This window comes from Natrix helvetica (assembly GCF_964273705.1).
Source record: "Natrix helvetica genome assembly, chromosome: 4".
Taxonomy (NCBI): domain Eukaryota; kingdom Metazoa; phylum Chordata; class Lepidosauria; order Squamata; family Natricidae; genus Natrix; species Natrix helvetica.
The window spans coordinates 85551814-85577862 of record NC_138550.1 but is presented as its reverse complement, the minus strand read 5'-3'; the positions used below and the strand labels follow the sequence as shown (position 1 = coordinate 85577862).

General features: G+C 41.0%; 1 protein-coding gene across 5 annotated transcripts in view; it reads left to right on the top strand.

Annotated features, from left to right (window-relative positions):
- Positions 1–26049, top strand: part of CDH12 (cadherin 12) — a 790632-nt gene that overhangs the window by 741843 nt on the left and 22740 nt on the right. For all 5 annotated transcript variants that reach the window (XM_081952523.1, XM_081952525.1, XM_081952524.1 and 2 more), the window contains 2 exons: positions 5189–5376; positions 20313–20566. In XM_081952523.1, coding sequence (XP_081808649.1) covers positions 5189–5376; positions 20313–20566 — 442 coding nt within the window. The remainder of the gene's footprint in view (positions 1–5188; positions 5377–20312; positions 20567–26049) is intronic.

The following is a 26049-nucleotide window of genomic DNA, read 5'->3' as shown; positions in this document are numbered from 1 at the left end:
TGAGCTATCCGAATCAACCCCCCCATCCCCCCTTAAAATTTGATTTAAAAAACCCTGTAAAAAAACCCTAATAAATCTCTTCTTCGCATGCCACCTCTCGGGATCCCAAGATCCGTCATTAAGGAAGTGTCTTGATAGGCAAGAAGGCCATCCCCGGGAAAGGGGGAGTTCCCGGAGGGAGTAAAGTTCTGTCGCAGTATAGAGGAGAGTGTGGCATCAACCAAACGGGATGACCTCATGGGAAGATGGAATGAGGAGATGACATGTCCATGGGGGGGGGGGGGCATCCAACAGTGTTCTAGGGGGAAGCTTGTGTCCATCATAGAAATGGTCGGTGTTAAGGACAGTATGTAAGAGTAACAGCCAGCTGTCAAAATTGCAGCAGATGATAGATTGTGAGGTGGTAAAGCGGCCAGTGGCGGCAGCGGCGGCTGCTCCAACTTCAACGACTCCAACAGCCAAGCTCCGTCCACGCCAGCCGCGCTCATATCCATCGCCAGGGCCGCACTCTATTGACCCAGTCCATAGTGTCACAGGAGGAGGGGCCAAATGGCCAAATGGCACAGTACGGTGGCCCAGGCAACGGTGGTGATACAGGAGGGGGCCACAATGAGGGACCCCCCCACTCCAAGGGTTAAAAAAGGGTTTAAAAGGGTATAGAAAAAGGGTTAAAAAGGGTATAGAAAATTTTGACAGCTACATTGTGCGGGGGAGAAGAGTCCCCCCAAATCACGCAACTTTTACAGAAAAGAATAGAAAAACATCAACATTTGAATAGATATTAGCAGTTTTAGATTTAACACTAAGTCATCAATATATTTCAATCGGTTTTTTGTATCACTTCCGTAAAGGTACATTACTGTCTTGTTTTGGGGGAAACACGGTAGTAGGGGGACAAAATGAAGATACAAATAATTTCAAATGAGTATGTACGTATGTATGTATGTATGTATGTATGTATGTATGTATGTATGTATGTATGTATGCTGGTCCTGTTGTATTCGGGTCTTTTCCCATGTAAGATTGAGATTGTCTTGGCAACGTTTCAGCGAGGTCTCACTCGCCATCTTCAGGCTGGGTTTTGGCCTTAAAGCGTGGTCGGAGCTGCCGTCTTTCTATAAATCTTGGGGGGGGGGGGAGTCTCTCTGTGTGTGTATTTGGTTTTATGTGCCTGGAACTTGATTTCTAATTCCACATAAAATAGCAACACAACAAAACAAAACAAATATATTTTAGGGGCTGAAATTCATAGCCAGACTTAAAAACTTGTCTGTCCTGAGACTTTGGTACTTTTTACTAAGTGCAGATAACCTCAGTCATATTTACTTAGAAGTAAATCCTTCTAAATCTAACAGAATTATTTTAAAGGTTCAGCATGCATGGAATTTCAATTTTAGGAACTTGTGTCTAGCAATTCTTAGATGATCCAATGTTAAACACAAATAGTAGAGATTTTCTTGAACCCGGTGGCACACTTAGGAATTGACGTGCCAAATCACAGTCAGTTTAAATGACAGCTTAACTAAATAAAGCTTTTACTCAGAAGTGGAACATATCTGCCTCCTAGCTCCTCTTTTTTTTCAGTCTCTGAATTTTAGTATCATGCTGTTCTGCCTAGCATTATGATTCCTTGATGTATTTTGGGGAAAAGATAAGTGATATAACCTCCATTTAAGTTTACACATCCATACAAACAGAATACCATATCCAATTCCTCATAAAAGTTACCCCATGTGAAACTCCACTTATTCTTATGAATCCCCCATTTTTCTGATCCATCCACTTCATCTTTTAATGTTTTTAAAAAGAACATATAGTTCTGAATGCTAAAAAAAATCCTGCTATATTCAATTGCTTAATCTTTGTTATCCTCTGTATTCATTTTTTTCTGTACAATCTCAAAAGGAACAATAGAAGGATAATATCATAGGCACAATACTAAGCTTTAGAGGCATTAAGTGATATAGGAATATTCTGACATGTGAAAATATGGCTAAACTCTTCATTGGTCAAGTTTTGTGCATGTGCTGGGACCCTCACACATGCAAGAATTAATGTTATAGGTTTCCTCTTAAGGTTTCAGCAACCATGGGGATTTCATTTCAACTTAACTGACAAAGTCTTTTTGTATAATCTGTTTTGTTTACGTGTAAAAAAAATCAAATTCATAGGTCTAAATGATACTCCAGCTTGCAACCTGGAGAAACTAATTTTACAGGAACTGCTCTTCTTCTGATGCCCTATTTATTAATAGGCAGGGGATGATACCATATCAGCCATCAGCACAAAAGCCCAGACTTTTAGTTTTGATGGAATAATTATCAAATAATCAAATAATTATCAAAATGTTATGCATTATCCTTCCTTTTTGGAATAGGAGCATATTACAACAGTGGAGACAGTTGTGCATTAACCTTTAAGCAGACTAAACACATGCTTAGGGCACCAGGCCCAAAGAGGGCACCACAAAGTTGAGAAAGAAAAAAAACAACAATGAAGATTTGTACAGTATGTACAAAGGAGGGGCACCAAGATTTGTCAGTGCTTAGGGCACCAGTGAGCCTTAATCTGCCACTGAGTGGAGATATTCTGTCAAAAAAGTTTGAACTGTTATAAAAGTTCTTCCTACTGACAAGGGGAACACTTCAAGCAATGAAAAGGATTTTTCAAACCATCTGTTTTAACTCTGTCTGACAGAGATACTATGTCAAAACAACCATTGCTGTGATATCATCAGAACTTAATCTATGTATACATAACTTGAAACTCCAAAGTTATACGCGGTCTCAACATTTTTGGTGTCATCTTCAGCCCACCAGTTATTTGTTTTTTTTTGTGAGAGAAGACCACCCTCCAACCACTTTTGCTGAAACTATAGTAGACTGTGTCATGCTTCATTGCAGCACCTTTTCCCAAGAGTTTAAAAATTATATCTATACAATTCTACAGGACTATCGGCAGTAGTTTGCCAGAATTCCCACTGGAAAAAGAGAAGGGGTTGTTTTCCACTTTGGATTAAAATAACTATAAATGTTTTTGCCCTGGGCCTGGTGCTGATTCATTTTGGAAATGTAACATGAACATTTTTTTCCCTTCCATTAAAAGGCCATTCACCAAGAGAAGCTCTAATCATCCAAGCTTCAATTTTGAATAAAGTCATTTGTCATTCTGCACACATCCAAAGTTGCTATTGGCAGGTCATTTTCCCATGGGCTACTGATTGGGAGGGGGATAAGACAGTAGGGATTTTGCCATTCTGCCTAGAAACCACCCCATGTTATTGATCATGGATTTTTTAAAAAAAAATCCTGACATTTTTTTTCTTTCAACTCATGGATGGGAGGAAAATACATTTACTGTATATGCATGTGAGAAAGAGCCCTTAATGTACTTAAGGAGAGTGCTGACCAACTGGCCACTCTTCTCTCAGACATCTTCAATCTCTCGTTGCATCATGCCATGGTTTCATCATGTTTTAAGACTGCAATCATTGTACCAGTGCCCCAAAAAACTATAATCACATTCCTTAATGATTACCAACCAGTTGCACTCACTTCCATTATAATAAAGTCTTTTGAGAGTTTGGTAAAGGACTATATGGTCTCATTCCTTCCCCCTACATTTGACTCATTACAGTTTGCCTATCAGATGAACTGCTCTATCGATGGTACACTTTCCTGTGTACTAAATCTTAGCTTGATGCACCTGGAGAAGAAGAATACTTATGTGAAAATGCTGTTTGTCGATTTTAGTTTGGCGTTCAACACAATCATTCCTCAGCATTTGGTGAACAAACTGGGCCTATTATGTTTTAATACTCTTTTATGTCATTGAGTACTGGATTTCCTTATTGATAGGCCCCAGTTTGCGCAAGTTGGAAAAAAAGTTTCCAACTCCATCTCCTTGAGTACAGGTTCCCCACAGGACTGTGTCTTGAGTCCACTACTGTTCACCTTGATGACCCACGACTGCTCTGCCAAATCTGCTACGAATCTTATTGTAAAGTATGCAGATGACACAGCAGTGGTGGGTCTTATCCGGGATGACAGTGAAGATGCTTTTAGGTAAGAGGTGAAGGCTCTGGTGGACTGGTGTAATAACCTGGTTCTAAATGTTAATAAAACAAAGGAGATCATTGTAGCTTTTAGAAAGAGCTGGCATAGTCATATTCCACTCAGTATCAAGGATGCAGCTGTAGAAGTGGTCAATAGTATTAAGTATCTGGGGTGCAGATAACTAACAATCTGAACTGGTCTCTCCACACGTCATCCTTAGTGAAGCATGCAAACCAGCGCCTGCATTTCCTTTCTCTTTCTCTTTCTATTCTAGCCACTTTTTAAAGAGACATGATTGAAAGTGTTTTAACAAACTGCATCATTGTTTGCTTTGGTAGGAGCAGTGCCTCAGATAGAAAGTCCATACAGAGAGTGGTAAGGACAGCCAAGAGGATTATAGGAAGCTCACTTATTCAGGATACTGCTTATAAGCACTATGTGCTTAGAGCTCAAAGCATTGTTAGAGATCTCACACACCCAGTTTACAGTCTGTGGGTCTCTGGGAAGAAGTATTTCTAGCAGGACTACCAGATTCTGTAACAGCTTTGTTCCCTGTGCCATCCACCTGCTAAACTGGCAAGATTCACTTTTCTCACCATATATATGCATACATCCAAACTAGGCTGTGTTGTTTCTCTGTGTCATATAATATGTGTGTATGTGGGTATATGAATAATTTTGCATTTATTTATTTATTTATTTATTTATTTAGTTAGTTAGTTAGTTAGTTAGTTAGTTAGTAATGTTTATGTAGTGTACATTGAAAGTGGTGACCCTTGGAGAGCTGTATGCAGCAAAATTTCATTTAAATTTTTGTCAATTAGTGTAAATTCAAAGTGACAATAAAGTTATTCTAAGTTGTGAGTCTATCTCTATTCATTGCTAATTAAAGAAGATTTGTGCTCTCAGGTTGTGTGATATCTGCATGTGGTAATGTGGTAATGTTTTATGTAAGAATTTGAGATTTGCTAGCTCTCATACATAGCAGAAGATTTCTACCTGTATTAATATAAGGATTATATAGTCCATGTGGTGTACTGTGTTAATCATGATAATGTAGGATATATTTGTTCTCTGATAAATCCTTTATAACTGGTCAAGGGATGATCCAATTAATTGTCACTTCATCTTAGGTATCTTCCACCTAAAAGTACCAGAATCATCTCTTGTTGGTTCAGCTGTTGGAAGAATCAGAGCAGTGGATCCTGACTTTGGGAAAAATGCTGAAATTGAATATACCATTGTTCCAGGAGATGGGGGGAACTTATTTGACATTAGCACAGATGAGAACACACAAGAAGGAATCATCAAACTGAAAAAGGTATTTAGCAAAGATACAGGATAACTGTCTACCTGTCAATTTAATCTACTCAGATAAACTGATAAGATACCAGACTTACTGGCATATATGCCTGGATCGGAAATGGCCCTGATGTATGATTCACATGTTCATATTTAGGTAATTATGATTTTTGTTGAAGTGTAAACTTTAAAAAAAATTGGCATGAGAATAAAACTGATTTATGGTACTTTGTAATTTCATTCAAGATGGAAAAGTATGCTTGTACTCTTCTGAAAATGTCAGGATAGTAAATGATACTTCAAATCATGGTTTAAAATCCTGGCTTCTTCTTTAAGTAGAGATTGACCCAATTCAAAGTGAAATGGAAGTCCATAACTAAGGCTTGTTATACAACCTCAATTTAGTCAGCACATGTTTTGTTTGGGGATTTTTGCTCTGTTTCTTTGCTTCTTTCGTTTCACAAAGAGTTTTTATATTTTTAAAGAGTTGCTGATTATGTTGAAGCCCTAGATCAGTGATGGTGAACTTGTGGCACGCGGAGCCATTTGTCAGGGCAAGCGAGGCGCTGCCTTGTCAGCTGCCAGCATGCATGTGCGCGCTGGCCAGCTGAGTTCACCCTTTTTTAAAGCCATTTTTCGCCCTCCCCAGGCTCCAGAGGCTTTATAGGAGCCTGGGGAGGGCGAAAAGAGCCTCCCGTGCCCCGCCAGAGGCCCTCTGGAGGCTTCATGAACTTCCCTGAAGCCTCTGGAGCACAAAAAAATGGTCCTACAGGCAAACCGGAAGTTCGGGAATGGACTTCCTGTTTGCTCAGAGGGTCGTTTTGACTGCCCCGGTCCCTGAAGCCTTCAGATCGCTTAAAACGACCCACCAAGCAAACCGGAAGTCACTTCCGGTTTGCTCGGAGGGTCGTTTTGACTGCTTCGGAGGCTTCAGGGAAGTCTCCTGAAGGTCCCTGAAGCCTCCGGAGGGCGTCAGGGGGAGGGTGTTTTCACCCTGCTCAGGCTCCTATAAAGCCTCTGGAGCCTGGGGAGGGCAAAAAAAGCATGCAAAAATGGGGGGGTCTCGCCTGTAGTACGTGCATGCACACGGAGGGGTCATGCATTACATTATGGGTGCGGCACGCCTGCACATGTCCCCCCTGCGCTCCCCCCACTTATGGCCCACGAGCCAAAAAAGGTTCGCCATCGCTGTCCTAGATGGTGTGACATGATTTATCATCGTGTCACAAACCTTTTCTTTGTACAATCAAAACATTTTGAAGCTGCAAACTCAAGCTTATCAGGACAAGAAAATGAAATAGGGGGAAAAAAAAACATTATTATGGCCACTAGATTGTATATGTCTGGAACCTTCAGAAACAGATTTTCTAATTGCAGTTTGTTGTAGCATAAACTCAGGCAGCCGAACCCATGCATAACCAAAATCTAAGGCTAATCTGAATTATTGCTACATAGTTGGTTTAATTGTACAAGTACTTCAATAAACTTTCAGTTCTCTGTAAATCTGTGAAAAGTAATTGCACTCTGGGGCTTGTTTGGAGCTAGTTTGTGTAAAAGTAAATGTGAGGGGTTTTAGATGAAGAAAGGCACTAATATTAAAAATACCTTTCCTGTGTTGCCCCACATAGCTACAACATCCATTTTTCCACTGGGGAAGAAAAGATTGAAAAAAATGTAAACATTACATTTTCTACTGAGAATATTTCATGAGATATGCTTCATCTACTCTTGCTTATGTTTGCACATTAGTCAGCCATTAGGTTTCCATGTGTATGAGTGAGTCTTTAGTCTGCTTCTAGTTTTCCATAAAATCCACTTTGAATTCCTCTTTTGATCTCAACGTTGTTGTTTATATCTTCCTCCAATCATTAGCTATTATCAATTTAGTATTTGTCATCAGCAAAATCTATCCGAATTGTTTCTGACTGAGCCAGATTCACAAAACCAAGTAGCAATTGAATTCAGGTCATCAGTACTGTCACTACATTGAATCGTAGTCTTAAAGAGAATTTTTATAAAATGATGCATACTGTCATACAACACTGGATAAATGTAAAAAAAAAAAACAATGTAAAAGGGAATTTCAAATATTTGTTGGAAATCTAAAAAAAGTTACATTTCTTTCATCTCTGATGGACATACAAGAAAGCTAGAAAATACGAAGAGCAGATATGTATTCTGATCCAGGAAATTTTAAAAGTGAATGTACAATTGAAACCAAAGACTTTTCTTTTGGATTTAATAGATAAACAAATGGAAACATCTTATGGAACTTTGTTTATATATTTGATAACAGCAGCACAATTTTTACATGCACAAAGATAGAAGGATCTTCAAATATCTACAATGGAAAAACGGATGGTGTAGCTAATAGAATTGGCAGAAATGGTGAAATAGACAGCTTTGTTTAAAGAAAACACCTTGAATAATTTTGTTTCTACTTGGAAATCACTTTCAGATTATTTTGCAAGAACAGCAATAATAGCACTAAAGTTTATATACAGCTTGATAGTGCTTTACGGCCATCTCTGAGCAATTTACAGAGTCAGCATATTGCCCCCAACAATCTGGGTCCTCATTTTACTGACCTTGTAAGGGTGAGGCATTTACAATTGAAGTGCTCTGGCAGTCAGCAGAATTAGCTTGCAATACTTCATTCCACCTGCTGCACCACCATCACGGAATTTCTTCTTGTTGTATATGTATAAATTGAATAAGCTTTTTAGAATATTTGGTTTCAGAATGTGTTTTAAACATTTTGTTTTGTGGAGGAGGGTCTGTATGTACTTTCCTTAACTATCTTGGCATTGTGAATTTAGTTTTGGATATTTTGAATATTTGAATACCAATTCCCTTGTGTTGGTTAATGACTGCAGTAAAGTTAAATAAGATATATTCCAGTGCTTGTTATTAATGTATGCTTGAATTTGTGTCAAAACCTTTTGTATTGCCTAAAGGGGAAAATGATAACAAATTTGTTGGCTGGAAGAATATATATTAGATTCTATTTCTAATTATTTTCAATTACTTTTGTAACATGGGATTTATGGGGAAAGGGCAAAGTAGATGTGTAGTTCATCTTGTATCTCAAAACTGCAGTTGCTAACTCTTTGACTTTAACAGACTGTAATTCTGCTATTTCCCTAGAATGTCTAGTACTTTGCTGATAATCTTATGTCTTCTGCCGCCACATAGTGGTTTGTGTAAAAATAGCAGCCAAATAAAACTAAGTTTAATGCATTGTTAACATTATAGCTGAAAGGTATTTGTAGGGTCTCTAGCAGAGAAATGTTATTGTTTATTTAGGGGATTCTAATTTGAGTAATTCAAAATACTTGATGTTCTGTCAGCTGCAGCTTGAAAGATAGGAATAGGAATGGAGAAACATTTTGTTATTTCTATTTTTCTACCCTTCTATTGGAATCAGTTGCACGAAAGAACAGGGGAATGATTCAATAATGGATTTTACTCTGAGACAGTCTTTTGTATACACAGTGGAGCACACTAATCCACAAGCAGGGTTATTTAGAATATTCTTCATTGATATCCATTCTGTAATATACTAGGAAAGATGTAGCATTTCCTAACTAATAGGAATGCTGTGGAAAACTGAAGTCAAGAAATTAACATTATTTAATTTTAAAACCGTGGCACTATACCTAGTAGAGATAAATTATTTATTGTCTCCTATTATGATCTTTCAGATGACTTGAAAAAGAAGCACATTTTATAAGGTTCCCTATTATGCTATGGAGTATACGATGTTGGTTTTTCTCTTTTTCAGTATAACATTATTTTAGACACGTGGAAATTGGACAGCAAAATAATGTTTATAATTTGAAAAGCAATTGAAAACAAAGCTGTCTATTTATTTATAGTATTTCTGCACCACTTCAACATGGGACAAGGCAGTCAACATATAGAATTCTAGGGAACCTGACTCACTTTCATTTCAAATCCCATGTTGCCCATAGTCTATCTATATTTATCAAGTTTGTGCAGCAAAACAATGTAGCAGAGTTAGATGATTGCCCAACAACTGAGAAACAGCCTTTTCTACAAATTCATAAAGGATTGTCCTGATTTCCTTTGGGGGCTCTGTGAGTTTGGCATGCTGTTAATACTTTCTCACTCTGTGCCAGGAATCATTAGAAGAACAGTGGCAGAGAGCTGATAAGTAAGAAAAAGAAACACAATATTTTTGCAAATGAATTATTAAATTTATGTAATTGATCATATGTATTTAAGAAAGGTTTGACTAAGTAAGAAGTGTTGTTTTGTTTTGTTTTGTTTTGTTTTGTTGCTTTGTTTTGCTTTGCTTCTGATGAGCACACCATTAGAGGGGATTTTAATTCCATCTGACTCAATGATCAAGAAATTATGTAGTAGGTGAATCAACTCCTCAGCTAACAACTCAGCCAAAGTTTTTTTGGGGAAAGGAAGGTAGTTGTGATAGTTAAATCAATGTATCACTCTATGGCAGCTATGAAAGTCGACCCCATAATAAGAATAATTTGAAAAGCAATTGAAAACAAAGCAGTCTATTTATTTCTATTATTTCTGCATTATTTCAACAAGATGTAGTGATAGCCATTAACATGGATGCTTTCAAAAGAAGATAAATTAATCAAGGAAATGTTGAACAAGAGCTATATAGTTGAAGACTCCTCTAGGTTGAAAGTATCATACTTTTAATTACTAACTAAATTGAAAGGAACACAGTGGTGAAGACTATGTTATTTTTTGGAGTATAAGATGCACCTTTTTCCCTCAAAAAAGAGGCTGAAAATCTGGGTGCATCTTATACACTTAATGCAGCATTTTTTGCCTCCTGAAACCCCGCCCCCTTCATCAAAATGGCCATGCATAACCTTTAGGAGGCTTTCACAGTGCTCCTGGGGGCTGGGGAGGGCAGAAACGAGTGAAAAATGGGCCGCTTTTTGCTCAATTCTGCCTTCCCAGCCCCCAGGAGCACTCTATAAGCTTCCTAAAGACTATGCATGCCCTTTTTTGACAAAAAAATGGGCCCATTTTCACCAAAAATGGGCTGTTTTTGGGAGGACTGCAGAGTGCAAAAACCTTTTTAAAAAATTTGCCTCTTCAAAATCTTGGTGCGCCTTATACTCCGAAAAATATGGTATTTCACTCTCTCCTGCTTGCAAGCACCTAGAAACATCCAATTTGCCACTGTAAGAAACAAAATGTTGATCTAATATGGTCCTAGTTCTAATTCAGCAGAGTTTATCATACGTTCGTAAGAGCAAGCAGGTATAAAGCAATTATGAACATTTGTTTTTAATGTTTCTCATTTCATTTGGGGAATATGTATTTTAAAGCTATCATTTTCCAGACAAAACCTTAGGGATGGATCAGGAGAAGAACAGAAATAATAAAAGTTGTCCATATGTTTGCCAGCCCGTGTTGGTTTATATAATGTAAATTTTCAGGTTGTTGCATTGATCTTTAGAGATTCTCAATAGAGATGGAGATAGCATCCATGAATGAGTTAACACTGTCCATTCTCTGATTGGACTGAGTATGATTAATAATTAATTAACAACCTTTATAACCCACTCCTGTGAGTGACTCCACCCAGCTTTCGATCAGTCCACTCTGGACAGTTATGTTATCCAGTGTCTCCTATACTTGGACTTTAGTTGAAATCAAATCAATCAGACCTGACTTTGAGACTGACTGTAAGTAGTTGTGAAAGAAGAGATAGTGGGCTGGTGACAGCAGAGCCAAGCGATTTAGCCCTTAGGGGCCTTGGGAGTCTCTGGGAGAGGCTCGCTGAGGCACTACCATCTAGCCTCAAGCCGCAGGTGGAGGGGGACATGCTCTGGTCTTTATTAACAGCTAAGACTCAAACCTCCCTCGCACACTGCTGTCCTTAGAGTCAAATCCTCCATCTGCTTCTGGCAGCTGTTTTTCGCAGCTTTGGTCTGCAAGGCTGCAGGGAGGTTAGCCGACGCTGCCCTCGGCATCTTCCAGCCCGATAACTTCAAAGCACCAATTAGTGTGGAGCCGCTGAGGTGGCAGCGTGTTGGAGAATAGCTGCGAGGGTGGGCGATTGGCGCTATCCCTTATAACAGTGATTTAAGCCTTGAGACGGCAGGAAAAGGGTGTGAGTGGCCATTTTGAGCTGCTTTAAGCTCCGGAAGGCCTCACAGACAGCAGAAAAAGGCACAAGTAGCCATTTTGAACTGCCTGGGGCACAAAGATCAGTGTGGCTGCCATTTTGATTGCCCCGGTCACCTGTAACACAAAGATGGCAAACAGCAGCATGGCGGACCCTCTCCCTGAACTGAATCGGGGGATCCAAGAGCCAGGCCCTGGTTTGCTCTCCATAGCAAGGGGGGGCTGATCCTCCTACCTTACCTTCCACTTCTCAGGGAGGTAGTTCAGCCAGATCCCATGATAAGAGCTCCAAGAACTCTAAGTCTGCCAGCAAGAGCTCCAAATCAAAAAAGACCACTAAGTCTGCTGGCAAAGAGACTACTCCCCAGACCAAGACTGTCCTCCCTCACCACTCTACTACCTCCAGGGAGGATTGCGCCTTCCTAGGCAGCATCCACTTGGGTCACAGCTCCCCATTGTAGTTGGAGGCTGGCCCGGAACCATTTGGCCCAATGCTGCCTATTAACATGGCCGGGCTGTGGGGGCAAGCCATAGAAACTACAAGCCTCCTAGAGCCATGCCCACCTGGCAGGTTTGTAGAGGCCACCTTCACGTCCACTGCAGCAGGACTCTGCCCCGAGTATCCAGTACCTACCATGCCCTACCAACAGCAGAGGGGCAATCAAATCTCAAACAGCCGTTTCGAGGTGGGGGGAACCAATACTACTGTAAACCATTATCAGCCTCAGGATCAGTTCCCCACTGGTGGGTGGTTGCTGCATTTTGCAGATCAGTGGGATTCCACTACTTCTGACTGTTGGGTCAGATCCACAGTTAGGGCAGATTTAGCCCTTGAGTTCCTGTCCTCTCCCCCGAGTTTTTTCATTCGCTCCCCAATTTCAAACAATTGGCAGCTGCTTTTGATTAGCACTGCCATTCGGCACCTTTTGGACATTGAGGACATCCAAAAGGTGCCAGACGACCAACGTCATCAGGATTTCTATTCAATTTTGTTCATTATCCCCAAGTCCTCGGGGAAATGGAGAGCTATTTTGGATTTAAAGCGGCTCAATAAATACTTGAAATACCGAAGATTTAAAATGCATTCATTGCAATCAATATTGGAAGGGGTCAGACAAGGGGATTATCTTACATCTATTGATCTAACAGAGGCGTACTTGCATGTACCTATCCTCCAGGGTCACCAGCAATTTCTGCACTTTTGCTATGACAACTGTCATGATCAGTACAGGGCCTTGCCCTTTGGTCTCTCTTCAGCCCCCGAGCCTTTACAAAATTTTGGCCGCCCTGACATCGCATCTGAGGACTGTACCCATCCGGATACTGTCTTATTTCAATGACATTTTGTTGCTATCACGTTCTGTGGACAGGGCCAGGCTCGATCTAGATACCACTATTCAGGTGCTCCAATCACATGGATTTTCCATTAATAGAGACAAGAGTCACTTTACTCCCACCACTTGGATCATGCACCTGGGGGCTTGGATTGACACAAGGGCAGAACAGGTTTTCCTCTCTGAGAAGAGGCGGGAAAGTCTACGTCACCTGGTAACCCAAGTAGAGAGGGAGAGTAGGGTATCCCTGACTACTCTATCTAAGCTGCTGAGGATCAATGGTATCAATCATTTCTATTGTACCCTGGGCTAGGCTACACACCAGGGATATACAATGGTTCCACCTGCCCTTCCAAAAGAAGCGGAAAAGTGCTTCCCTAGCTAGAGTCCCCTTGCCAAGGGAGGTTATTCTGCCCTTGCGTTGGTGGAAGTCCCCTGCAATTATTAAAGGGTGCCACTTTAGGGTGGAAGATAGACTCATGATCACCATAGACACGAGTCTCCATGGTTGGGGCGCCCACCTGGACATGCATATAGTGCAGGACCAGTGGACCACACAGAAGGCTGCCCAAAGTATTAACCTCCTGGAGCTCAGGGCGATACGGCTCACCCTCCAACACTTTGCCCACTTCATCAGGGAGCAACATGTCCTAGTTTTGACTAATGATATAACAGCCAAGGCACATGTGAAAAGGCAGGGGGGCACCAGGTCAAAGCAGCTAATGAGGGAGGCATGTGAACTGGGTTGCTGGGCAGAGGATAACCTCCTTTCCTCCTCAGCTGAGCACATTTCTGGGGTTGAAAACATTAGATCTGATTGGCTCAGTCAGTCCACACTCGACCAGACAGAATGGAGACTGCACCCTTCTCTCTTCCAGGAGATACACACCGCTTTAAGGTTCCGGTCATGGACCTGTTCGCCTCCCCAGCCAATTCACAGCTACCCAGGTACCTTAAGAGGTTCCCCACAGCAGGTGCAGAGGGGACACATGCCCTTAGTTGGCCCTGGCCTCAGGGGCTTCTGTACGCTTTCCTACTGCTCTCGCTGTTAACCAGAGTCATGTGCAAGATCATCTTGTCCAAGGCAGAGGTCATCCTCATTGCCCCGCATTGGCCACATTGGCCATAGTTTGCAGACCTCCAAATATTGTCCATGGAGAGACCCTGGAGGACCCTTCAGACAAGGTGTCCCTCAGTCAGGGGTCGTTGGAGCACCTGGATCCTCAGTGGCTCTAGTTGACCCCTGGCAATTGAGTGGGACATCTAAGACTGGACAGATTTTCAGCCAGGGTCATTGACACTATACAGGCATCCAGACGGCCTTCCACGGACCGTATTTATAATGCGACCTGGTGCTCTGATAAGGACATAACACCCACTTCTTCATCGGTTTCCCAAATCCTGGAGTTTCTCCAGGATGGTTTGGACAAGGGGTTGTCACCCAATACACTTAGGAGGCAGGTTGCGGCCCTGACTACCCTATTGTCTTGGGGAGGGGGTCAATCACTATCACATCACCCAGTGGTCCGGAGGTTTTTAAAAGGGGCTACCAGCCTCAAACTGCATATAGTGCATAGGTACCCCACGTGGGATTTGTCAAAAATTCTCACAGCCCTCACCAAGCTACCGTTTGAACCACTCCATACTATTCCGCTCCAATTTCTCACCCTGAAAGTCTTATTCCTGGTTGCCATCACCTCTGCCAGGAGGATATCAGAAATTCAGGCCCTATTGGTTAGAGAGGACTTGTGTACCTTTCATGGGGATAGAGTGGTGCTCAGGCTGGAGCCTCTTTTCATCCCAAGGTTAGCACATGGTTCCATCGGGCACAAGAGATTGTATTGCCAGACTTCTGTCCATCCCCGACCAGACCATTAGAGAAACAGTGGCACAAGCTCAATGTCCAGCATGCCCTAAATCTATATTCACCAGACATCGGAGTTCCAGAAAACCGAAAGTCTCTTTGTTTCCTTCCAGACCACCTCCCTAGGACAGAAGGTATGGTCACTACCATAGGCAGGTGGGTTAGGAAGTGCATTGCCACTGCCTACTTTTCTAATCAGGAGCCGGTCTCTCAGGGGGTCACTGCCCACTCAATCAGGAGCTCTGCCACCATGGCGGCGTGGAATACACAGGCTTCCCTGGGGGAGATCTGCAGGGTGGCTACATGGGCATCCCCCTCATCTTTTATCAACAATTATAAACTAGACAAATTTGCCTCAGCGGACGCAGCCTTTGGCCGTAGAGTTCTACAAGCAGTACATTCTGACAGGTAAAGCAAACCAGTCTTCTCCCTCCTGATGGGACGAAGCTTAAGTATGTGCCATGCATGGATGCTATCTCCACCTCTTTTGAGAAAGTGTGTTGGTACCTACCTGATTCGCCTCTTCTAATAGAGTGGAGATAGCATCCAGCCTCACCCTGGTCCTCTTTGCCAAGCAGGCAGGTTATCCTGTCGGTATGCGTATATAGTTCTACTTGCTGCTCTGATTTGACACTGCACATTGATAATTACTAAAGTTGAAGTTTGGATAACACACTGTGTATCTTTTCTTCGCCGAAAGCTGGGTGGAGTCACTCACAGGGACGGGTTGTAAAGGTTGTTAATTAATTATTAATCAGACTCAGTCCAGTCAGAGAACAGACAGTGTTAACCAATGCGTGGATGCTATCTCCACTCTATTAGAAGAGGCGTATCAGGTAGGTACCAACGCCCTTTCTCAGTCATCTAGGTCATAGTTATCCCAAAGGTGCTTTTTCAGGAGGCAATGGGACTTTCTTGTTTTTTTTTTTAAGACGTTTTGCTTCTCATCCAAGAAGCTTCTTCAGCTCTGACAGGATATATTCCTTGCAGACAGCTGGTAAATTTGCATTCTTTTAAAGGGTCCTGCTGAAGAGTCCACTACTCAGGTGACCTTGAGGACACAGATAAACCACTAAGTGCTTCAAGGACCCTGTAAAAGGATGCAAATGACCAGCTGTCTGCAAGGAATATAAATCCTTCCATTCCCCACTATCCTGTCACAGCTGAAGAAGCTACTTGGATGAGAAGAAAAACGTCTTCAAAATTTAAAAAAACAAGGAGAGTCAGCTTCCGGTCCCCGAAGGTGATGGACATTTGCGTCCACTGCTCGTCTTCTTGGTGGGCTCCCCTTAAGCTTAGGGGGAGCACAGGGAGCCTTGGAGGGGATCCCTGCCATAGGACAGCTTGTTGGAGCCCTCTGGATCGGGGGCGGCCGCAGGGGGGTCTCCAGCTTTGCCCCAGGAGCCGGGGAGCATGGGGGGTGCGCAGCAGTGCGCCTTCGCCGAGCGGAGCCTGGAAGGAAACAACTAATCGGACGTTACAGCTAAAATGCGATGAAGTGGGAAGTTTCCCTCAATCTCCTTTTTAACTACTAAATCGATGAACAGCAGCCTTTTTAAAACTGTGCTTTCAATCTTTTGAAGTGTTAAGACTGGAGGGGGGTTCACCCCTCCCCTTGGAAAGGCGGCAATTGGAAAATCCCTCTCTCTCGGAAGAGAGAGAGAGAGAGTTAAAAGTTACTTTCTCTTCCTCTAAGCAATGGGAGGATGATTTTTTGCTATAACTGCAAAGGAGGACTGCTGAGTTGATTCTTTTAAATTATTTTATGGAAACTTTGGACGTTGCTTTCTGATCTCCTGTGAAGGCGGAGCCAAGACGGCCAACTTCCTCCTTCTTCTTGCACTTATGAATGAAGTTTCCCTTTCGAAAGAATTTCTGGCTTTGTATTATATCACACCCTAGAGATCTCCAGGAGCCTCTCCTTGAACATATTTCCCTTGGATTTGGAACACTTGATTTATATCACCTGGCTTGGAGCTGTATAGAGACCAACGCTCTCCTCTGGATTTGCTTGCCTTTTGACTTTTCCTGGTTGTGTGTTTCCACAGACGCCATTTCTTTGTGCAGACTTATAGCTATCTCTGAACTTGATATGGGTCCTAAAAAATTACCGCCTGGCAAGCTGTCTTCGGCCCCAACATCTTCTATGTCCAGCCTGGTCACCCAAAAGACACCATTGGCTTCATTTTTACAACCTAAAGCGACTGAAGAGAGCTCAAAGGAATTATCCGTGGAGCAAATGTTTCAAACTATTATAAAGGGACAGGACGAACTGAAAAAGCAACTGGCAGATTTAACTGATGAGCTCAGAGAAATGCAACAACAAACAACACAAAATAAACAGAGAATAGGTGTGCTGGAGGAGGGTGTGACTGGGCTAAGGGAAGAGGTTAAGACAATCCAGAAGGGAAATGTAGAATTTGAAAATCGTGTGATAAAGGTGGAATTTGAGAGAATGTCTTTTTTTCTTAGATTTCAAAACTTGCCAGAAACAGAGAAAGAAGATCTCAAGGAGATCATGACCACAATCTTAGCAGAATATATTAAAAGAGATAAACAACAGCTATGGTGGATATTGATTTGATTTATAGAATTAACTCAGCATATGCTAGAACACACAACGTGCCAAGGGAAATACATGTTAAATTTCTTAGAAAGGCTACAAGAGATGAGGTCTTAGGAGCTCAAAGGGTGGGACCACTAAAATATAAAGACAAAGAAATAACCATTCTTAAACAGATTCCAAAGAAAGTAAGAGATAAGAGGAAGAAATATTCCTCTTTAGCAAAGAAATTATATAATAATGGAATCTGGTTTAGATGGCTATTGCCAGAAGGAATGCTGACTTTTTGGGAGGGCAGCAGAATTAGAATCAACACAGTTGTGGAGGCAGAGCCTTCAGCATATTCCAGGATTGCAGGAGTGAAGGCTTGGAATGGGGCATTTTTGCAAATGGTTTGAAAATGGGGAGGGGAGATTTTCCTTCCTCTTACCCTGTTCTGAAGCTCAGCACAGACTCAGAACAGGATAAGAGGAAAATCCCCCCCCCTTTCCCCCTGGCAATCGTTCTTTCCTTGGGATCTCAGCGCAGACGCACATCCCCCAAATGCTCTATCTGAAGCCTTCCCTGTGCCTGTGCAGAGCTCCCAAGAAAAGGATAGTGTGTGGGTGTGTGAGAGAGAGATCCCTACCCCCCCCCAAGTCAGCCACATCCCTCCACTAACCTGCTTTCCTGCTCCATTCTCCACTGCCACGTGCAGGGCAAGAAATGTAGTTTGTGGGACTACTTCCAACTTCGCGAGATTTTTTTTTTTCTGTGAGAACTTGGAAGATATTTTCTGGTATTTTTTTTACCATAGGCACACAGTCTACTTTTCTTGTCCTGCACGTGGAGTGGAGAATGGAGCTGGAAAGCAAGTTAGTGAAGGGATGTGGCTGCCTTGGAGGGGGAGTGTGTGTGTTTGTGTGTGTGTTTTTTCTTTCATTCTACCAGGAAGACCCCCCCCCACGAGGCCAGAGCAGCACAGTCAGCTGTTCCGCAGCCAGCAAGCAGGGCAGGCGAAGGCCAGGATGCAAGGAGAACTTAGGTCATTGTGGCAGCAGGCAAGCAGGTGGTGAGATGGAGAGGGTGGGGTTGGTGGGCTTTCTGCTTCCTGCACCTGAAAAATAATAAGACCTCCATGAAAATAAGACCAACCCCTTATTTGGAGAGTCAAAAGAAAATAAGACCCTGTCTTATTTTTGGGGAAACACGGTACGTACATATACTTATACATACACATACACACATATACATATACATATCCCCTGGTGTTTTTTTAATGCCTGCATTTGTGTTTGTATATTTAGTTCTGTCTCACCATAATTAGAGCTACTTTATTGACATTAGAATATTAAAGGATGTTTTAGTTTTGAATATAGAACATTTTTACTTTTGCATCCAGTAGTTTGGCAAATAAATTTGTCTTTACTGGCAAGAAAATTGGTTGTTCTACATCAGGAATGTCAAACGTGAGGGCCACATCAGGGCTGTGGTTGACCTTGGGGGGCTGGGTGGGCATAACAGCCTCTGTGTGTGTGTGGTCAGCTTGATGTCACTCACTGGGCATGGCCGACTGGGTGGGTGTGGCCATCTGGATGGGCGTGGCCAGCTTGATGTCACTCCCCAAACTGCTAGCATGTTTCCTCTTTGCATTGTGTAGACCAGGCCGAAGCCACACATGCAAGCCCCTTACATTTTCCAGGATGGCCCCGTGGGCTGGATCCGACCACATCCTGGGGTGGGTCCAACCCACGGGCCTTGTGTTTAACATTCCTGTTCTACATGAACATTCACACCATAGCAATGATCCAGATCAGGATTCTGCTATCCTGCTTTATGCCCTACTAAATAATAGCAATTTAGGAATATACAGGTTTGCAGTTTTAATTCTGGTTTGTGTGTCCGTTTATCCTGAATATTTTGTAATCTACCATAATCTTGAAAAGTTGGTTCTTCTTGACTCTCAATGGCTCCCTATTTGAGGCAAATAAATCATCTTGTTTCTAGAACAGGTTGAGGATATAGTAATCGGTATATGGTTTGACCCATGCTTTGCAAATGAAATTAATAGCAGTCATTGCTCCTGCCAAGAAGCCTCCATTGACAATTAAAAATAATAACCCATATGAAGAATGGGGTCATAAAAAGTTGGTCTTCAGTGTTTGGAATATAAACTTGTTATCAGATTTAGTCTACAGAACACAATGAAGGAAATTCTAATAGGAAGATACAGAGAAAGCTCTATAAAATGCTGTAGAAATGCATTTCATAATTAGTATACCCATTTTATCTGCATTTTCTATGCCAGAAAATAGCACTTTATTTCTCCCAGAGCTTTTAGTGATTTGTTATTTGTGATAGATTTAAACATTTATTACCATTTTTACTCTTTGTTATTGTTTTTTGCAGTATGTTATTGTTTATTGGGTCTTGCATATTTTATACAATATAATGATATCAGGTTTTTTTCAATGATTTTAACCTTCCATTGGAATTTTAGAATTCACTGCAAATTGTTTTGAAATAAAAATATTATGTATTATATTTTAATTGAAAAAAATTCAGACAGCGAGATTTTCTGATATCCTTTCTGATACTTTCATTTTTGCATTTTAGGATAACAAAATGAGGTTGTTATAATATTGACCACAAGATGTCAGTGTTTACCAGGAATCCTTCAAAAATAGCCAATAGATGCTAAGTACTAAATCCACTTAAATTCTTGTAAAGATTTTACAGCTTTTGTTTCTTTTGAGAAGGCATCAAGTGACACCAAGAAGCCAACTGTGCAAATTATAAAGACATAATAACAAAAATGTTCCCTGATTTCTTTTACAAAAGCTCTGTAGCAGGACCCTGTATTTTGTACTACAGTGTGTTATGTTGCATAATGTGTTCTAAGTTTTCACTTCAGCCCCATCAAAATTGTGTTTGTATAATAAACAGTAACAAAAGTTAATAGTCTAATTCAAAAGTTAATATTCTAAATGAAACTATGCACAGAGGCAATATTTTCATTCTGTACAAAGATCTGAGAGAGAGAAATAATCAATCTGAATTATTTGTCTACATTGCAGCCACTGGATTTTGAAACAAAAAAGGCATACACTTTCAAAGTAGAGGCCTCAAATGCCCATCTTGACCACCGCTTTCATTCTGTGGGTCCATTCAAAGATACAGCAACTGTGAAGATCAATGTCCTAGATGTGGATGAGCCTCCAGTTTTCAGCAAACCGTCTTATACCATGGAGGTATATGAAGATACTCCAATTGGGACCATTATAGGAGCAGTGACTGCTCAGGACTTGGACATTGGAAGCAGTGCTGTCAGGTAAGGAAATGTTTCACAGCTCATGAACTCAGACTCATGAATGAATTGGGAGCAGTAAAAATAATCGTAAAGACGAGCAAAGCTGTCAAGTTTATGAAACAATCCCTTGGATTTCTGGAAAAATCTTTATTTTTAGTAGGACAATGCAATCAAATTTTGACATAATTCTCCTGAAAAACTTCCACCTTGTATAATTTAGGCAGAAGTATTCTATGTGTCGTGTTCACTCTTTCTCTGGACCCAGGAATCTCATCTATAATGACCCCAGGATCAACTTATCTATTAGGCACAATAAGCACACTTTTAATCAGAAAGAACGAAGATGAAATAGAAGTTCCTTTTAATAAAAACAGAAATGCACATTTGAACATCAAATTGATGGTCCTAGAAATGAATAACATAACATAAATACTAAAATGTAATAGCTTTGATTATAAGCAACTGATATATAATTGCCAGCATCTGGTTTTACCCACATGCACAAAGACATATATGCATGTATATGTTTGAGTGTGAAGTACAAGCTATATATAATTACTATTCCTTAGTTCTCTGTAAAAATGCAAATACAATGTTGAAAATCATGTGACATGTAATTTCACTACTACTTTTTTAAGGGAGGAAGTTTCCCCCAAAAGACAAAGATACGTGGGGTCGACAAAAGTGACAAGACAGCCCTGAATTTTCATTTCCTTCCTTAACTTTCTTGCTGCCTCTTCTGTGTTCTCAAGGTCACTTTGGAATTCCATCACAGAAGATGAAGTTCAAGACAATAAAGCCCTTTATTCTGCATTTAAAACCTGAGATCAATAAGTAGGTTGGTGAAGCCATATCATTTTCAGTCAGGCAGCATCTTCTGGTTCCCTTTTATATATTCTGAATTTTATTCCATATCGTACATCACTCCTGTATATGCTTTGTAACCCCTGAGCTTACAAATTCAGCTTATTTCTGTAACCTGCAACCTGCATAGCCATAGTCATGCCCTTATTCTCACCCACTAAAAAATAGAAAGCCACCATCTGAAGCAATATATTGTTTTCCAGATATTTAGGTTATATACTTGTTGGGCTCAATACAAGTACAATACAAAAACAACCTAAGTTCACCAGGGTTATTCTCCTTGCTCAATTGATTGATTGGTTGGTTGGTTGGTTGGTTGGTTGATTGATTTCAATATTCTGCATGATGACCTGTCCCTATAGTGGTCCTTCAGATCTTCCAACTGCATCTAACTGAGCCCATCCAGCTTGTGGCTGTTTTCCCTCTTTTGATCTTTCTTTCTACTTTTCCCAGCATCAGAGCCTTCTTCAGAAAACTAGGTTTTCACATAGTGTTTGAAATATAATAATTTGAATCTGGTCATTTGTGCCTTAAGAGAAGCATGTTAATTGTTAATTCTGTGTTATCTATTGTCATCAAATGGTCTTCTTGGATTCTTCTATCATATTTTCATGAATACTCCACTCATGCTTACCTAGCACTTGAGATTCTTGTAAGCAAGGAATGTTTTGTAAGGTATTTTGATTCTTCTCTGAATTTGTTTCTATCGGTCCATTAGTATCTTTTAGCATATCAGTGCAAGATTGGAACTTCATTTTAAGTTTACAGATCTTTAGAAAAAAAATACTTTCTTTTGCATGTCTGTATACTTCTTCATATGTCATTTGTTCATGTCATTAAATCCAGTTATTGTCATTTTTAACAGCTCTGTGTTGGGAAAGAACTGAACTTTTATTAAATTCCTCCCCAAGATTTTTCACTTTTTTGGGCTTTGGCTTCTCTTCTTGTGAATTCCCCTGGTTTATTCAGACATTGTTTCTTCATCTTTTCACATTCATTCATAATATCATTCCCCACTTCGTCTGGCTCTTTTTCAATGAGATTCAGGACTTCAAAGAAATTCCTGATATTCTCCTTTAAACAGTTGTATATGCCCAAGATGGCCTTTTCTTCTTCTTCTTTAGCTTAACTTGGAACTTGTACATAAATAGTTTGTGATCTACTTCACAGTCAACACCTGAGGAATGTCTTTGATGCGACCATGTTTTCCTGAAAATAAGATAGGGTCCTATTTTCTTTTGACCCCCGAAATAAGCGTTTGGCCTTATTTTTGGGGAGGTCTTATTATTTTTGAGGTGCAGGAGGCCCCTTAAATTTGACCCATAGCCTGAAGATCATCTGATCCAGAGAGGGCTGAAAGTTCTATCTCTGTTTCTGGCACACTCTTGCCAGCCCTAGTATCACTGGACCTGCTGCTCTTTTAGCGGCCACCACTAAGAGAAGGGGCACGGTAGCTAGTGTTTGCGGGAGTGGACTCCGCGAAGACGTTCTGCATGTATGGTAGATGCATGTGGGGTGTATGAGGCATGTTCCCCCCTTTCCCCCCAAGAAATGGCAGGGCCCGGATGTGCATGCATCTAAATATTTTAGGGGAGAATTTATTTTGGGGGAGGGCTTATTTTAGCACTTGCGCTCGAAAGCCCAATTAGGCTTATTATCCAGGGAGGTCTTATTTTTGGGAAAACAGGTATAACTGAAGTCATCCACCTCAGTATAACAATAGTATAGTCAATTTTACTTCCATGTACTCCATGTTCACCATTTCCATGTTCAGATACATTTGTTTTGGTTGTTTGAAGATAGTGTTAGCAATGAAGAAATAATTGAATTGGCAGAGTTTGATAAATTGTTATCCCACTTCATTTTGGCTTCTTGAACCATTGAATACAACTACATTTTCTTTAATATTTCCAAATTTGGCTTCCATAAGCATACCTTATTTCAATGTTTTCACAAACATTATCTTCTGCAACAATAATTGGTTTAGAAATGTGGATAATTGTCATAGTTAAAAAACTGTCCACAAATTGATATTATTCAATCACTATTGCATTGTACTCAAATTCTGTTCTTGCTATATACTTCCTAACTACAAAAGTAACATAGCTGTTTTTTTTGTTTTCAATGTCCTGCATAGTGAACAGCTGATTGTCTGACTGAAAATGTGAATTCCCATTGGACCTCAATTCAGTGATGCTTAAGATGTCAATGTGAAGTTGTTTCATCTTCACTGTGTTGAGCATTCCTATATTTATGCTTTTACGTTAGCTATTCCCACTATAATTCAGGCTTTGCAGCTTTGGATTTTCACTTCTGGTGTGGTAACATCAGCAGTTAGATACCCCAGAGACCTTTTAATCTAGTAACATCATAAACATCTTTGTATTCTAAAAGTGCCATCTGATCTGAGTGTCTAATAATGTAGTACAATATTCTCAATATTTTTTTATTCTATCCATGTCATTTTCTTGTTTAAAAAAACCCCCAGTAGTTTATTTGCCATTGCTTTTCTCCTAAACAGTATGAATGGATGTCTTTGCCAATGACATCAAAGATCATCTACCTCCTTCATCTTTCTGTATTACTACTACCTGATGTAGCTGCCTGCTAGTGTAGCCTGCTCTATTAACAATTTCCCTGGTTGCCTAGCTGGTTGGGATCCTGGAATGGAGACAGGAAGAGACCCTGAGGGACATCCCCCCCAGGGCAAGATAGTTCCCAGCAGGAGGAGTAAGAGGACAGCTTCAGGGAACTGAGGTAAAAAAAAGGACAGCTTGAAGGAGCTGGAGTAAAGCAGACCTTTGGGGAAGCTGAGGAAAAAGAGGAGTGAGAGGGAGCAGAAAGAACAACACTGCTACAAGGGAAAAAGGCTGTGCTCCTTCAGAAAAAAATAGAGATTATGAGATTGCCATCCTATGGAAGAGAGGATGGCTGCTATTAGCCTAGAGATTGCATCTTGGCTGCCACAAGAGAAAGACTGGATAGACCTCCCACTGGGTTTTAGAGGACATGTTGATGAAGCAACAGTATTGGTGAGATGGTGGAATAAGTCCCAAAGCCTGGACCAGGACAGGTCGGGCTGGTCACGTGAGGAAGAGATAGAAGAAGGCCAAATTGCCAGTTGTTCTTTTGGGGGAAGAACTACACTAGACAAGTGGAATGATGTTGGGTAATCCTGCTGCAAGTATGTATGTATGTATGTATGTATGTATGTATGTATGTATGTATGTATGTACGTACGTACGTATGTACGTACGTATGTACATATACTTAGAATGCCATCCAACCATTCTTCACTCATCCTTCCCTGGACAGCCTCTCTCTTCCTTTCCTCTCCCTAATGAGGCAGCATAGTCAGTCTTGAGACATCTAGTCATTAGCATAAGCTTATTTGACTGATCTGATGAGCCTTGCATGTTGGAATGTGACAGGGAGGACTTTTGGAAAGAACAGGAAAGAAAAAGTTTACATTTATCTCATTTTGGGGGGGAAAATCATAAATTAGGATTGATGGTGATTCCATCTTACATCGTATGTCTGACTTTGATGGCAGCAATGCATACTTACATTACCTCTATAAACAATATAAGGGTTTTTCTGATGTCCCAATGTTCATATTGCAAGCTCTATTTAGTAGTGTAGGTACTAGTGGTATCTGCAGTGAGAATTAAATGAGCCAATGCAAGACATGTGTACCTGTACCTTTTTTATGTACCATGATTTTACATCCAAATCCAAAATTATCTCAGCTTGTGGTATAAAAACTAAATCCTTATTTCCAGGTTGAATGTCCCTACCCCCATTGCTTCTTGCCTCGTCTTCAAGTGCTATGAGGAATAAAGCAATACTCTCTTCCCTGTGACAGCTCTTCAAGTATTGGAAAACTGCTATTGTGTCACCCCTGAGCCTTCTTTTCATTAGGCTAAACATTCCTAGTTCCCTTAGTTATTTATTGTATGATATAGCCTTCAGACTCCTTACCATCTTTGTTGCTCTTCTTTGCACTTTCTCTACATTCTCTTTTTCAAAACATAAAATATTGTAAAGATGGATTAATAAAATATTTGGCACAATTATTAAGAATGTTATTAATTGTTAAGAATTACAGAAATGTATTCCTGGAGATTCCACTTCCGGTTTCTGTGGAAGACGGACATGTTGTCCTCCTCTCACCGTGCTGGTGGGCCCCCCCTGATTCATGGGGGGGCACAGGATGCCTTATAGTGGCATCCTTCCAAGGGGGCAGCTTGCTGGAGCCCCCTGGAGCGGCGGCGGCTGCAGGGGGGCTGCCAGCTTTGCCCTAGGCACCGGGAGGCTTTTGTGGGGTGCGCTTGCCATGCGCGCCTTCGTCCTGAGGAGATCGGAAGAAAACGCTCCATGTGAAGGCAACAGCAGAAATGCGGTGAGGGGGGAATTCCCCCGGGGTCTTTTTCTTACTTCTTTGAACAACTAAGTAAACAAGGATTAGCAGCTTTCTTAAGACTCTTTGATCTCGGCAAAGTGCTAAGATTGGAGAGGGGGGGTTTTCTTCCCCCCCTCTCAGAAAAGCGGCTTTAAACGATCTCTCTTTCGGAGGAGAGAGAGAGAACTGGGAAAAAAAAACTCTTTGATATTCACTTCTTTCAAGCAATGGGGTAATT